This window comes from Ostrea edulis, chromosome 6, assembly GCF_947568905.1.
Source record: "Ostrea edulis chromosome 6, xbOstEdul1.1, whole genome shotgun sequence".
Classification (NCBI taxonomy): domain Eukaryota; kingdom Metazoa; phylum Mollusca; class Bivalvia; order Ostreida; family Ostreidae; genus Ostrea; species Ostrea edulis.
The window spans coordinates 47,462,611-47,477,697 of record NC_079169.1 but is presented as its reverse complement, the minus strand read 5'-3'; the positions used below and the strand labels follow the sequence as shown (position 1 = coordinate 47,477,697).

Below are 15,087 nucleotides of genomic sequence, written 5' to 3'. Positions count from 1 at the left end.
AAATATTTCATAGAAAGTACATGATTTGCTTGTTTTTACAATGCAAAGAAAGTATGTCACACCCTGATGATTGCTGATACTACTTGAAGCCAAGTTCTACAAATTATGGTGTAAGAAAAACACCCTATATTAGCTTTTCACGGGTGTATTATGTACCATTGGTGGTACTGTGATTTTTTCTTACCAAAATTTGTTTTTCTTTTGTCAGTCTTAACTGTTTACATGATAAACCTCTTCTCAGAAACTGATGAACCAATCAACCAAACTTAACAAAAAATATTTTTGTGTGAGGAAACACCCTCTTCCAAGAGGAGATAATTGAGAATTATGAAAAATTGAATATTTTCTTCTCAAGAACCACTGGGCCAAATTCATGCAAACTTACCACAAAACATCATTCTTAAATAAACATTTATTTATTTACTTAGGTAAAAGGATTTCAGGTTTCTTTAAATATAGGGTCCTGTGCCCTTTTCAAGGGAGAAGTCATTCAGAAATAATGAAGACCAAGTAGACTTAGATAAAGAGGAATAACACATTATAAATGGCATACTTCATTTCGAAAGACAAATGAGAAAATGAATACATGTATTAGCAATTTATTTCTTGTCTTTTTCAATTCAATTGCCTAGCTGGATCCTTAGTGGGTTAACATGTCTGAATGCTGATTTGTAGATCCTCAGTGGGTTAACATGTCTGAATGCTGATTTGTAGATCCTCAGTGGGTTAACATGTCTGAATGCTGATTTGTAGATCCTCAGTGGGTTAACATGTCTGAATTCTGATTTGTCGATCCTCAGTGGGTTAACATGTCTGAATGCTGATTTGTAGATCCTCAAGGGGTTAACATGTCTGAATGCTGATTTGTAGATCCTCAAGGGGTTAACATAGGGGCATAAGGTTTTTGGTCTGGAACTTTAAGCTTGACCATAACTTCACAGTGCCTTCATCAAAATATTAAGATAAAGAAAAACAGGGTTCTCTATAGGATTTAGTATCGATGAAAAAGATGAGTCCTTATTAATTTTGATAAGTTTCAGTAAATCTGATGAGTCCAGAAGTTAAAATGCACATTTTTGCTCAATGGACTAGAAACCATGCAAAATTACTGGTCCAGATTTGTGTCCTTCTGGTGACTCAAAGATAAAATGTAAACAAAACTTTTTATTGTTAAAGTGTTAAATTTTGATATTTTGATTTATTCAGAAATATTAGACAGTGATAAATCAGAGTCACAATCAGAGAAATCAGACTCATCATCCTCTATTGCTTTCTCTAAATTTTCTACACCATCAATAACATCATCAGGTACTAAAAAGACAAAACATCGGTGAATGTTAACGTTTGGGTGATGTGTTAAAAAGTGATATGCAAGTTTTCTTTGAATTGAAGGTTAGATTTTTTTTATTTCAAATGCCTGAATAATGATGTCTGCTGCTTTTAGGGAGAATAAATTTAAGATAAAGTTATCTGAGGAAGCTCTGGAGTATCTTCTTAGGCATCTTAAGGTAAGAAGCATCCATTACTTACAAATGTAGTTTGATAATGTTATAAGAAACCATGCAGTCTGTTTGTTCTCTGTTTACAGATAGGTTCCACAATTATTCATAGATAGCAATACCTCTCAAGATTAAGGAACCTCTATACACTAATCGCAATACACTAGTCTGAAAAATTCAATACCATAATATCAATATTACCCTTCCTCAAACATTTATTCACCAAAATGTTACAGGTAACTTGCTCAATACTATGTATTGATAGTAATAACGAAAATTTAATGTTCCCTCTTTCAGCAAGAAGACAACAGCACATTATTTCAAATTTTTAATCAACACATTCAGTTGGAAAATACAGGTATTTTATGCTAAAGATTTGAAAAAAGTTAATTGTGTGTCAAGTGATATAGATACATGTAACTCACATTTATTAAAAGGTCATTGTTACAAAAAGATTCTGATTTCAGCAATGTAGTTGATTCTCCATGATTATTCTAATTGATTTAGATGACCGTGAACTAGATGGAAAATTGGATTTAGCAGAGGGAATGCCCACAACAAAGGAAGAAGTTGAAAAGACAGAGGAAGAGCTGGAGGATACCGAGGCTTATAAAGCATTACGACAGTTATTCAAACAAGTGAGGGAGTTGCCCCCAAGTCTGCCTTCCATTTGCTTTTACACATTCATAAATGCATATCAAGGGTGAGTCAAATAATGGCATGTTGAAAATGTATATTGAAAATATTGGAATGAAATAAGATAGAATAAGAAAGATTAAGATTAATAAGATTTAGGTCAGGTGTTCTACTGAAGTCAGTCTCTGTCCATCTTCATCTGTGAAGAATTGAACATTTTTAAATTCTTCTTGGTGACTATATCTTTAATTGTTTTCGATATTTAGCATAAAGCATCTATGTTGTAAGAGGAATATAATTTGTAAATTTCATGACTTTGGCACTTCAGGGGCAGGGCAAAAATTGCTAAACTTAGACTAATTTTCGAAACTCTTCTTCCCTAAGTCTGCACGTCTGAAAGGAAAACTGAATGCATAGTTATGCAGAAATTGTAAATTTCATGACCCTGGCAGAGGTTCAGTGTTAAGAATGGAATGAAAATGAGCATATATGTTGTAGTCTTTTTCTTCTGTTGATACCAAATAAAAACCCAACTACATATTCAGGAAAATCAATGAACCCTATGCCAAAATTGTAAATTTCTTGGCTCCAGGGTGGGACCGAATTAGTCATGTGGAAAAGTATCTTTTGGCTTGATGAGTGCATTTACCCTGTTCATAAGAAATAAAGGGTAATGTTTCTGCTGAATTTTTATTCTTTCAATATTTGCTGTCAGTGTATCATTAAATCATGCTAGCATTGTATAAAATACTTCACACAGCAATTTTGCCAAACTGAAGGATTTGATACTTTGCTGTAAATACTCAGATGACCATTAAGGCCTGTGGGCCTCTTATTTAATGTAAGAATTGTCTTGAAAGAGCACTCGGCATTTAACTTTTCATTCAAACATACAAACTACATTCAAATGTGACCATTCAACAGTGTTCGCAAATCAATTGAATTTCAGATTGTGCACAGTTGATATTTCACCAGATAAGACCCTCTTGAGTGCAGGATTTGAGGACAGTTCCATTAAACTCTGGAGTACCACTCCCAGTCTTCTCCAGTCCATTCCTCAAACTGTGGATCCCTGTAAAGTGTGTTTAGCATCCCATTCCTGGAATGTGAACATGGAAGAGGAAAGGTAACACTAAACACAACACATACAGTAGTAAGACAAGAGTGAGTTAACACTAAACACATACAGTAGTAAGACAGTGAGTTAACACTAAACACATACAGTAGTAAGTCAGGAGTGAGTTAACACTAAACACATACAGTAGTAAGTCAGTGAGTTAACACTAAACACATACAGTAGTAAGTCAATGAGTTAACACTAAACACATACAGTAGTAAGACAGTGAGTTAACACTAAACACATACAGTAGTAAGTCAGTGAGTTAACACTAAACACATACAGTAGTAAGACAGTGAGTTAACACTAAACACATACAGTAGTAAGTCAGTGAGTTAACACTAAACACATACAGTAGTAAGTCAATGAGTTAACACTAAACACATACAGTAGTAAGACAGGATTGAGTTAACACTAAACACATACAGTAGTAAGACAGGAGTGAGTTAACACTAAACACATACAGTAGTAAGACAGGAGTGAGTTAACACTAAACACATACAGTAGTAAGTCAGTGAGTTAACACTAAACACATACAGTAGTAAGACAGGAGTGAGTTAACACTAAACACATACAGTAGTAAGACAGGAGTGAGTTAACACTAAACACATACAGTAGTAAGTCAGTGAGTTAACACTAAACACATACAGTAGTAAGACAGTGAGTTAACACTAAACACATACAGTAGTAAGACAGGAGTGAGTTAACACTAAACACATACAGTAGTAAGACAGGAGTGAGTTAACACTAAACACATACAGTAGTAAGTCAGTGAGTTAACACTAAACACATACAGTAGGAAGTCAATGAGTTAACACTAAACACATACAGTAGTAAGACAGGAGTGAGTTAACACTAAACACATACAGTAGTAAGACAGTGAGTTAACACTAAACACATACAGTAGTAAGTCAGTGAGTTAACACTAAACACATACAGTAGTAAGACAGTGAGTTAACACTAAACACATACAGTAGTAAGTCAGGAGTGAGTTAACACTAAACACATACAGTAGTAAGACTGAGTTAACATTAAACACATACAGTAGAAAGTCAATGAGTTAACACTAAACACATACAGTAGTAAGACAGGAGTGAGTTAACACTAAACACATACAGTAGTAAGACAGGAGTGAGTTAACACTAAACACATACAGTAGTATGACAGTGAGTTAACACTAAACACATACAGTAGTAAGACAGTGAGTTAACACTAAACACATACAGTAGTAAGTCAGTGAGTTAACACTAAACACATACAGTAGTAAGACAGGAGTGAGTTAACACTAATCACATCACATACAGACAGGAGTGAGTTCAGAAACCAAAAAAATTAGCTATGCATTTGATAGAAATCCATTTTATTTTTCAAAATTCTCTTTGAAGTCATTCTTTGTTGAAGTATTTATGTAATTCCTTATGAGAGAAACACAGGAAAAAGTCGAGTGTATGAAATAATTATTGCTGATTTAGGCCAAGTAAAATTAATTAGTAGATTATCATTCCCGCCCGCCCCTCGAAAATCACCCTGCCCCTATTTTTTTTATTTTTGAAAATTACGATTTCCGGATATTTTTATGTCCGGTCCGGTATCGTAAACATACTTTGTTTCACTTTGCCTTTTAGAAACCCAAATACACATGTAATTATGATTTATAAAGCCTTTTCTCAATGAGAGAAGGCATTTTCGAGGTCAAGAATAACATGGCGAAAAATAAAAAATAAAATCCTCCCACCCTCCCCATTATTTTGTGAAGTTTGAATGATAATCTACTAATTAATTTTACTTGTCCTTATGTTAATGCACTACTAGGATTATTATAATAGTTAATGCACTACTAGGATTATTATGTTAATGCACTACTAGGATTATTATGTTAATGCACTACTAGGATTATTATGTTAATGCACTACTAGGATTATTATGTTAATGCACTACTAGGATTATTATGTTAATGCACTACTAGGATTATTATGTTAATGCACTACTAGGATTTATGCTTTGCAGTAAACCCCGGTTCACAGAGATGGTGACTATGAGAGGCCACAGTGGTTCGGTGTATAAGACCTGTTTTTCCCAGGATTCCAAGTACTTGTTTTCAGCTTCAAAAGATTCAACAGGTAGAATATCAGTCTCTCTCATTTAATTCCAGCTCCCTTTATAAATGTGTTAATGTTATTTTTTAAGGTAACCAGGTTTTCCTTAAAAAGAAATATAAAAGTTGGAAAGACTTGTATAATCTTGTCTCTATTGATCTGTAGATTAGAGATTTCTATTTATCATTCAGTTAGATTGTGGGATCTAAGCACGCACACTAACAAAGTCTGCTACAGAGGGCACAATGCTCCAGTTTGGGATCTTGATGTTGGGTGAGTATCCTTTATAGAGATAAAAAAATTGAGATTGCAGCAAAATTGAATTGGTTTTAATGATAATCTACCCCATTTTACAAAGATACACATACAAGATCATGATTGAAAATTGCCATTTTTATTTTACCATTGCTCCATTACTTTGTATTCTATCAGTGAAATCAGGATTTTGATTCTTTTATTGAAATCAGGATTGAAAACAGTTGTAAAATTTTGATGTAGATGTAATTTCATTTCATTAACAGAAGCCTAGGTTGTTACTTTGCCAGCGCTTCACAAGACCGCACGGCCAAGCTGTGGGTCAGCGACCGGATATATCCAGTTAGAACATTTGCTGGACATAACCTGGATGTAGATGTGAGTAATTTTCTCAACCTTTATCATCCCGTCACTTTTAAAGGAATGCTTTTTATATTCCGCAGGGAAATGATTTTGAAAAATAAACGGTATATTTAAACAAATTCTTTAATTCAAAGGAAATTGAAATTTCAAAGTAGAGTTAGGGTACAGATGTTTATTTGAATACTATATAAGGTTTATAAACTGTTATTTCAGAAAAGTTGAGTTTATTTTTTTCTCTTACTATTTAAGTGTGTGAAATTCCTATATATTTTTTCTTACTATTTAAGTGTGTGAAATTCCTATATTTTCTTACAATTTAAGAGTGTGAAATTCTTGATTTTTTCTTACTATTTAAAGGACACATCTCATGTTTTCAAAGTATACAAAATTACATGCATTTTGTCTTCTTTATGCTTATAGTAATTAATTCTAATAGTTCGTTTGCCGAAATTTTGCAATAATTAACCACAATACAGACTTAAATCTAAGCCCCGATTTCAAAAAAGTCTAGTTAATTAGGTAGGTAGTCACGTGGTACAGTGACATCACATGCGCCCTTCAGATTGTGAAAGTACTGTGAGATATTATTAAAAACTCAGCTTTTAGGGGCCTAATTTATTCACCATGGGCAACATTTAAATCAAAGTTCCTGAGTTTTATATGTTTTCGCCATGAGTGCATACAAATAGCGATGTAAATACCCAAATATAACGAGGATATTGGCAATATTGAGAGAAAATAATGTTTATATGGGTCGCTGTCTACAAACTGTTTGGTAATGTTATTCCTTTATACATCTGTAATTGGCGCTGTTTTTCTAAAATAAACAGTGCAATCATTATTTATTTTTGGATTAGACAAATTATAATACATTACATTGTTAACAACTAGGCCCTAAGCCAAGCTACTGTCACGGGTGCATTTCGGAAAGAAAGAAAAATAAAAAAACCCACACAAATCAATAAAAATAATCAAATTTAAAGTGGAAATCACATTATTTTATTTTGATAAAACAATCTTATCATTATTTTAGAATTGTGATCAGCACATCGTTAGGAAGTGGGAGCACAGCGTTATACTGACACACTCTTGAAAGATTTTACTAGTTCATGAGGAAATAATTTTATAATTCAATTTAAAGTTAGGAAATACAATATTCTATTAGTTGTATAATTAAAAGTTCAATTATTTTGTATCATTAAAGTTTTGTAAATCTACCAGTTGGTAGAAGTCACATTGTATATGTTGTTACAAGGTGAAGGTCAGTTGATCCGAGTGTGTATTGAATTTGAAGACCAAAACAGAATGTATGCTGTAGGCCTACCAGTGCTTATAGCTTCGATATATCCATTTTCTCGCAGTTTATCAGGGTCTCTGTCCAAGCGGTTTTTGAAAAAGTGACTGGGTGTTTGTTTTTAAGGTAAAGTTTTTGCTCCAACAAAAAATTATCCACGTCTTTCTTCTCGTACCTTCCTTAGAAAAATTGAAAAATACTCAGTCTAAATCCTTTCTACCAACAACTAGTACACCCGAGCACGAAACAAAACATCTTAATGCAATATTATTTACAATCCGTTAACGTGATAATTGGTGTATTTGGATTAAATCTGTTTATGAATGTTTTCAAACCCGGGGGTGCATATGATGTCACACATAATGGCGCGTAAAATAGCGAAAGTAAATATGCATATAGCAAGATTTGAATTTCATCGCTTTCAAACTCGAAAACTATGCTAAATATTTCATTTAAAACACATTTAAAGTAGTTTCAGGCATGAAAAGAATTAATTTTGCTGAAAAAATTAAAAAGTTTAGAAACATATGTTGTGTCCTTTAAGTGAGTAAAATTCCTATTTTTTTTTTTCCTTACAATTTAAGTGTGTGAAATTCCTATTTTTTCTTCTTACTATTTAAGTGTGTGAAATTCCTGTTTTTCTTACTATTTAAGTGTGTGAAATTCCACCCTAACTGTAACTACCTGGCTACTGGTTCTTCTGACCGGTCTGTCCGACTCTGGACACTACAGGATGGGAAGGCAGTTAGATTGATGCATGGTCACAGAGGAACCATCATGACTGTTGCATTCTCACCAAATGGAAGTTTTCTGGCTTCAGCAGGTACATAGACATGCAAACTAAGCAACTGGAGTTTTTAATCATCCAATGGATTATTGTATAAGCAATTTAATTTTTTGTTTTATGCTAATTTATTTTGAATGCTTTTAACACAAAGAAAAATACTAATCACCTCTAAAAATACATCTTCACAAGCTAAGGTATTCTGATACACTTCACAAACCATAAATCATGCTGCTGAAACTTAGAATTTTTTGCTAGATATAATATCACAATATGATTAGGGCCTCCATTTTCATGGTGTTGCTAGGGTAGATATATTTCATATGGTAAGGATTTACATTTCATACCGTGGTCTTTAACCTTATTCTGCATTATATAAAATTTAATTTTCTTATCAAATGCAGTTTAAAAAACTAAATCATAAGGAATATTAAATATTATTCCTTGTATACGATATAAAGAAAGTTAGGACATTAAAAAGTGTATGCTTTTTATGAACCGCTCTGCAGTGTATTATATCCTGTTCCAACTTTAATACTTTATATCATATAAATTTTATTCTTTAACAAAAGCAGCATTTTGATTGTCTATAACTGAAGTAGGCAAAAATAACATACAACATACACATTCAAACCTTGAAATGCCTAGGGAATTAGAAACCCTAGTCTAGGTTGCTGCATGGTTACTGAAATGCCTAGGGAATTAGAAACCCTAGTCTAGGTTGCTGCATGGTTACTGAAATGCCTAGGGAATTAGAAACATTAGTCTAAGTTGCTGCAGAGTTACTGCTTTTAAATACTATATAGTAGTTGTGAATCTGTACACATCAGTGAAGTCATTAGCACTATCAAAGGATCATCTCATTTGTCAGCAATTCTTCTGTTGCTGTGTTTATTGTTGCTTTGGTCTACACTAGGTAATTTAGCCTGATTTTGTCCTTTAGGTGATGACAAGAGAATTCGAGTGTGGGACTTGAGTTCAGGACAGCTGTATAAGGAGTTGAAGGGTCATACTGACACAATACACTGCCTGACTTTCAATAGAAATAGTAGCATGCTGGCATCAGGTAAAACATTTTAAACCATATATAGACTAAGTCTAAGTGAGGTTAATATGTCACCAGTAAAAACCAGAATGAACTAGTTACTCTCAGAGTATTAGCCAATCAAAATGCAGATTACACAGCAGTTGCAATAGAGCTTTTTATATTAAGTACTAGAGAAAAAATGAGAAACTACTAATATCAATCTATTTAAGAATAAAATGTATGCTGAAATTCCTCGACTATACTGTACAATAAAACTTTTGAAGGCTATGTTCTTATGGTTTGAGGCATAGGGTCCTCATATAGTATTGATATGAATGAGTAATATAAAGTCACTAATTTTTTTGGGGGGTGTGGTGTGTAATTTTTGTCGCTTTCATGGTAATGATTATAAATATGAATTTAGATTTCCACACCCCCACACGTACAGTAAATATCAATTAATCTACATTATAGAACAACTGTTCCATAAAGTCAAGACCCATGATGATATCTTTAGTGTTGAATATACCCAGGTGACTTAATGCAAACATTTTTAACTTTCTCTGAAATACATTAAGTTTTTACCAAATTTGACATTGCAGCTTTGTGGTAGAAAAGTTATATTTTTAGACTCCTATGAGAGCTGAATGGTGGGACCAAAACTTCAAAGTTTTCTTTATTTAGGAACATTTAGCAGACTTTGTACTGTAATATAGTTAAGATGAGCAAGGAGGCCTCTACCAAATTTATGAATTTATGGCCCTGGGTCAGGTGCTGGGATGGGGATTTATGACTCAAATACATATAGTGAATATGCTTTTATATTAAATTGTCATGAACCAAACTAAGTACATAGTAATAATAAGGAGAGAATCTTCTACCAAATTGTCCCTGGTTCAGGGGTTCTAGTGCAAGGGTGGGGCTATATGGACAAGATAAGAAACATGCACAAGTTCTAGACACCAAATAACTACACTGGGTGCATTGTAATACTGACCTGGGGGATCTCTGTTGTGAAACTCATTGTCTCAGAGTTAAGTTACTGGTAGACTGTTCTGGATAGTAGTGATATTTACAGCATCAAGACTTGATTTTATCCCAATGCAATGAAGAAACATAAGGGTAGATGTATTTTTTGTTTGTTTGTATTTGTTTATGTGTTGCTTGACTATTCATGTATTAAGAAATTCTATTATGGGATGTATTCATAGATTGCTGATGTGACATTGATTGTTATAGGTGGTTTAGATGGTACAATAAAAGTCTGGGACATAAGGAAGGGTGTGGCCAGCAGCAGCTCTCAGTAAGTCATGTTTTATGCTCACTTTTTGCCTTGTCTATGATTTATGGCCCTGAACTTTCTGGAGGGGGGTATGTAAGAATCACCTCCTCCATCTGTCTGTCTTACTGTCTATGTCTGATGGTCCTATGATTGGTATGGGTTATAACTGTGATAAAAATTTGTTGAAAACATTTTGGGGCCAAGTTGGCCTTAAATTTAAAATTTTAGGTGTCCATATTGAAAACAATTAGCTCACATCTAAAATGACTTTCTTTTTTTTTTTTATGATACATTTATGAAAAGAATATGTAAATGACTTGTTCTGAAATATATATTCCCGGAATACCACCACTTCACACTTTGAACTAACCAGGATACAAAAATTCTGGACCATAGATGCTTCTTATACATTCCTTTTCATGGTTCTGTATATGAAACCGCATCTAAAAGAAATGTTTAGTTCAGAAATAACGATAAATACTCCTAACGAAAAACACTTTCAAAAAATGCACCATGTGAAGATTAAGTTGCAAATAGTTAGATTCAGTAAAAGCAGCATGTGTCTAACTGAGTGTCTAATATATGGAACTAAAACTGGGAAGTTTTACAGTCTCCAAGTGAGCAATCAGAATTGTTATTAAGACCTTTCAGAAATTTTTTAGCAAGTGGGCGAGCACTTATTTGCATACCTGCATAACATTGAAATGCAGAGACATTAGAAACTGGTACTTGCTTATTGCTTATTGCTGGGGGCAGTTGCACGAAGGTTAGTTAAGTTTAACTGACAGTTAACTTCAAGTTAACACTATATGAATGTCCAAGTTAATGGCAAGTTAACATTCAATTAAAGTTAACTAACCTTCGTGCAACTGCAGATGGTGTGTCACGGACCTGAACCAAGTTGATTTTGTCAAGGTCAATGTAGAATACATTTAGAAGTTCATATTCAGCAGAAAGTTTACTTGTGGTCAGATGGTGTATAACAATCTTGAACCAAGGTCATTTGGCCAAAACAAGGGTAACTGGTGAAAAGAAAATTTAATTTTTTGTTCAGATCATAACTTTGTATTTGAAAGGCATTCACACAAAGGTTGCCTAAAACTGATGATTTGTCTTGGCCCACAATCAAGATCATGTGGTCATTGTGAAGGTCACTGTCACCATGGTTAGATGTGCCACTTTATGAATAAGCCCTGTGGGGTAGTAGCTCTAACTTTGGTTTTTCAGTGGTATTTTAGCAAGAAGTGTGAAAGGACTAGAAATTAAAAGAGAAGAAAATGGCAAAAAATTTCTGTATTAAATGTTTCAATGTTTATAAAAGTATGAAGTGACTGGAAATTTTGAAAGTAGAAGCAAAGGAAAAATCTCTTCATTGGTAATTTTGCATTTGGGTTCAAGCAGAGGTTGTATTCTTTTGTAGCTCAGATGGAGTTTCATCCCCAGAGCTACTAGGATCTTTTTCCACAAAGTCAGCAGTTGTGACTTATTTACAGTTTGCAGAATACAATGTACTCCGAGGTGCAGGAGGAGTGTGAAGAAAAAGCCACCATTCAGAAAATGAGTGATTTACACGGTAAATCTGCAAGTCTGTATTGGAAAGGCCGATGTCTTAAAATGAGTGATTTACATGGTAAATCTGCAAGACTGTAGTGGAAAGGCCAATATCTTGCGCGTGTTGGTCAGATCTTATGACAATAAGCATGGAGATGGACACATTCCATACAAACTATGTACTGATGAAGAAATGGCAGCAGTGAATGGTCAGTTTTACTGTATCAGTATTTTTATCTGTGAATTTGGTGAGAGCAAAGGTGTTTGGAAAGTGAAAGTGAATTCTTGAAAGTTTCAGGAAGGGATGTTTGAATTCAGAGATGAATTTTTTGATGTACATACATTAATTCTTACATTAATTGTGAATTAAAAAGATTTCTATATTGATAGTGTACTTGTTATACTATGTAGCATTCTGCTAGACCATGAGGTCAGACTCTGGCTTTGTATAGTACATGTATGTCTGTAAGACCATCAGGTCAGACTCTGGGATTGTATAGTATGTATGTCTGAAAGACCATCAGATCAGACTCTGGCTTTGTATAGTACATGTATGTCTGTAAGATCATCAGGTCAGACTCTGGGATTGTATAGTATGTATGTCTGCAAGACCATCAGATCAGACTCTGACTTTGTATAGTACATGTATGTCTGTAAGATCATCAGGTCAGACTCTGGGATTGTATAGTATGTATGTCTGCAAGACCATCAGATCAGACTCTGACTTTGTATAGTACATGTATGTCTGTAAGACCATCAGGTCAGACTCTGGGATTGTATAGTATGTATGTCTGCAAGACCATCAGATCAGACTCTGACTTTGTATAGTACATGTATGTCTGTAAGACCATCAGGTCAGACTCTGGCTTTGTATAGTACATGTATGTCTGTAAGACCATCAGGTCAGACTCTGGCTTTGTATAGTACATGTATGTCTGTAAGACCATCAGGTCAGACTCTGGCTTTGTATAGTACATGTATGTCTGAAAGACCATCAGATCAGACTCTGGGATTGTATAGTACATGTATGTCTGTAAGACCATCAGATCAGACTCTGGGATTGTATAGTACATGTATGTCTGTAAGACCATCAGATCAGACTCTGGGATTGTATAGTACATGTATGTCTGTAAGACCATCAGATCAGACTCTGGGATTGTATAGTACATGTATGTCTGTAAGACCATCAGATCAGACTCTGGGATTGTATAGTACATGTATGTCTGTAAGACCATCAGATCAGACTCTGACTTTGTATAGTACATGTATGTCTGTAAGACCATCAGGTCAGACTATGGCTTTGTATAGTACATGTATGTCTGTAAGACCATCAGGTCAGACTATGGCTTTGTATAGTACATGTATGTCTGTAAGACCATCAGGTCAGACTCTGGCTTTGTATTATGTATAGTACATGTACGTCTGTAAAACCATCAGCTCAGACTCTGGCTTTGTATAGTATGTATGTACGTAAGATCATCAGGTCAGACTCTGGCTTTGTATAGTACATGTATGTCTGTAAGATCATCAGGTCAGACTCTGGCTTTGTATAGTACATGTATGTATAAAGAAGCATGGAATAGGAAACTGCTAAAATGGAATGTTATAATCACTCAAAATTTTCCAGATCTATAGTTTTCAGACATCTTTCAGCTATATTCATCTCTTGAGAACAAAAGTAAACCGAAACCTTGAGAACAAAAGTAAACTGAAATCTTCTTTAACAGAGTCTAAACAAGCAGAATTTCTTGTGTATCAGCCACCTCTATCCCATTATGTAATGGAATACAATTTACATTTGAATCCAGATGCAACTTTTTACAATAGGATGGTATCAATTTCATAATTAGAACACATCTTTCGTGATAAAAATAAAATAAATCAATGCTGCTCCCAGATTCTTCCCATAGATGACTGGTGACAACTGTAATTGATGTCCATAATGATATTTTTATGGGGCGTATAGACCCAGGATACCCTCATCAGACATATATTTTGGACAAGACTAAAATACCACTGAAAGTTCAATGTGTATACATGTAGTAAAGTTGTCTGTAGTATTTTCATTGGGGTGCAGACCTTATTTTGCCAATATGAAATCCATATGTGTGTAAACTAGAAATATTAATGTGTAGATGAAAAAAACTTGTGCTGTATAACGTCAAAATAGAACATTGAATTAGCACAGAATTCTATAGCAAACGTTGAAAATCAATTTATAGTATACTAATCAAGGGCAGATCACTCTAAGCACAAGAGATGCACGAATCACATTCCATCTTTTTATACCCCCCCCCCACCCACCCCCCCCGCAAACGAAGTTTGGGGGGGGGGGGGTATACTGGAATCACTTTGTCCGTCGGTAGACGCAATTTGTCCGAAGTTTATTTCTAATACCGGTGGACATATTTCATTCAAACTTTATGCACATCTTCTATATATTATGTAGTTGTGCATCTCCTATTTTCATTGAAATATTTTAACAGTTATAGAAGTTACGCACATTTTCTTTTCATTTTGGGGGTTGCGCACTTTGTCTAGAGTTTAATTCTAATACCGTTGAACAGATTTGATTCAAACTTTATTCTCATCTTATATATATAATGTAGTTGTGCATCTTCTATTTTCATTGAACTATTTTAACAGTTATGGACATTTTGTGATTCACATTGATTGCCCTGTAGATAATGTGAAAATATCCAACGTGCTTACATTAAATATTTCCCATCATCTTATATGCCCCGCGGGGGGTATTAGTCCCATAAGGACAGTTCTAGTTTGTTTGGTTTTTTTTGGAGAGAATATGATTTAGGGCTCAATATACTCCTTCAATTCAATTAATGTACATACGTACCTTCCATACACCGGACTCTAGGGTTACGTGATAAAAAAAAATAGAATGAAATAGAATAAGACAAAAATAAAATTAAGGTCGCTCGTTTAAGCACCTCGTAGGGAGCAAGATTTCACCATCGAGAAAGTAATACAAGCTCTTGGTCATTTTATATGATTTTATTGAGGGGGTTTCCAGAAAGATGATAAGGGGGTTTTGTTTGCAAATAAGAGATTCTAGAGTCCAAATTTCGCTGTGATTTGGTGCATGATATGAATATCTAATAAAACATACCTAAACGACTTGGATGGACATCATCACATTTTTAAATCTCCACCGTTTACACAAGG

The 15,087-nt window shown here is 34.2% G+C and overlaps 1 protein-coding gene across 1 annotated transcript in view; it reads left to right on the top strand.

Annotated features, from left to right (window-relative positions):
• LOC125683773 (TAF5-like RNA polymerase II p300/CBP-associated factor-associated factor 65 kDa subunit 5L) overlaps positions 1-12,289 on the top strand; it is a 39,135-nt gene extending 26,846 nt beyond the window's left edge. The window contains exons 16-26 of the mRNA XM_048925231.2: positions 1,445-1,508; positions 1,797-1,857; positions 2,007-2,202; positions 3,085-3,261; positions 5,260-5,372; positions 5,540-5,621; positions 5,870-5,981; positions 7,915-8,083; positions 8,988-9,110; positions 10,311-10,374; positions 11,774-12,289. Of these exons, the coding sequence (XP_048781188.2) occupies positions 1,445-1,508; positions 1,797-1,857; positions 2,007-2,202; positions 3,085-3,261; positions 5,260-5,372; positions 5,540-5,621; positions 5,870-5,981; positions 7,915-8,083; positions 8,988-9,110; positions 10,311-10,374; positions 11,774-11,888 (1,276 nt within the window). The 3' untranslated portion in view covers positions 11,889-12,289. The remainder of the gene's footprint in view (positions 1-1,444; positions 1,509-1,796; positions 1,858-2,006; positions 2,203-3,084; positions 3,262-5,259; positions 5,373-5,539; positions 5,622-5,869; positions 5,982-7,914; positions 8,084-8,987; positions 9,111-10,310; positions 10,375-11,773) is intronic.
• Positions 12,290-15,087: the final 2,798 nt, after the last annotated feature.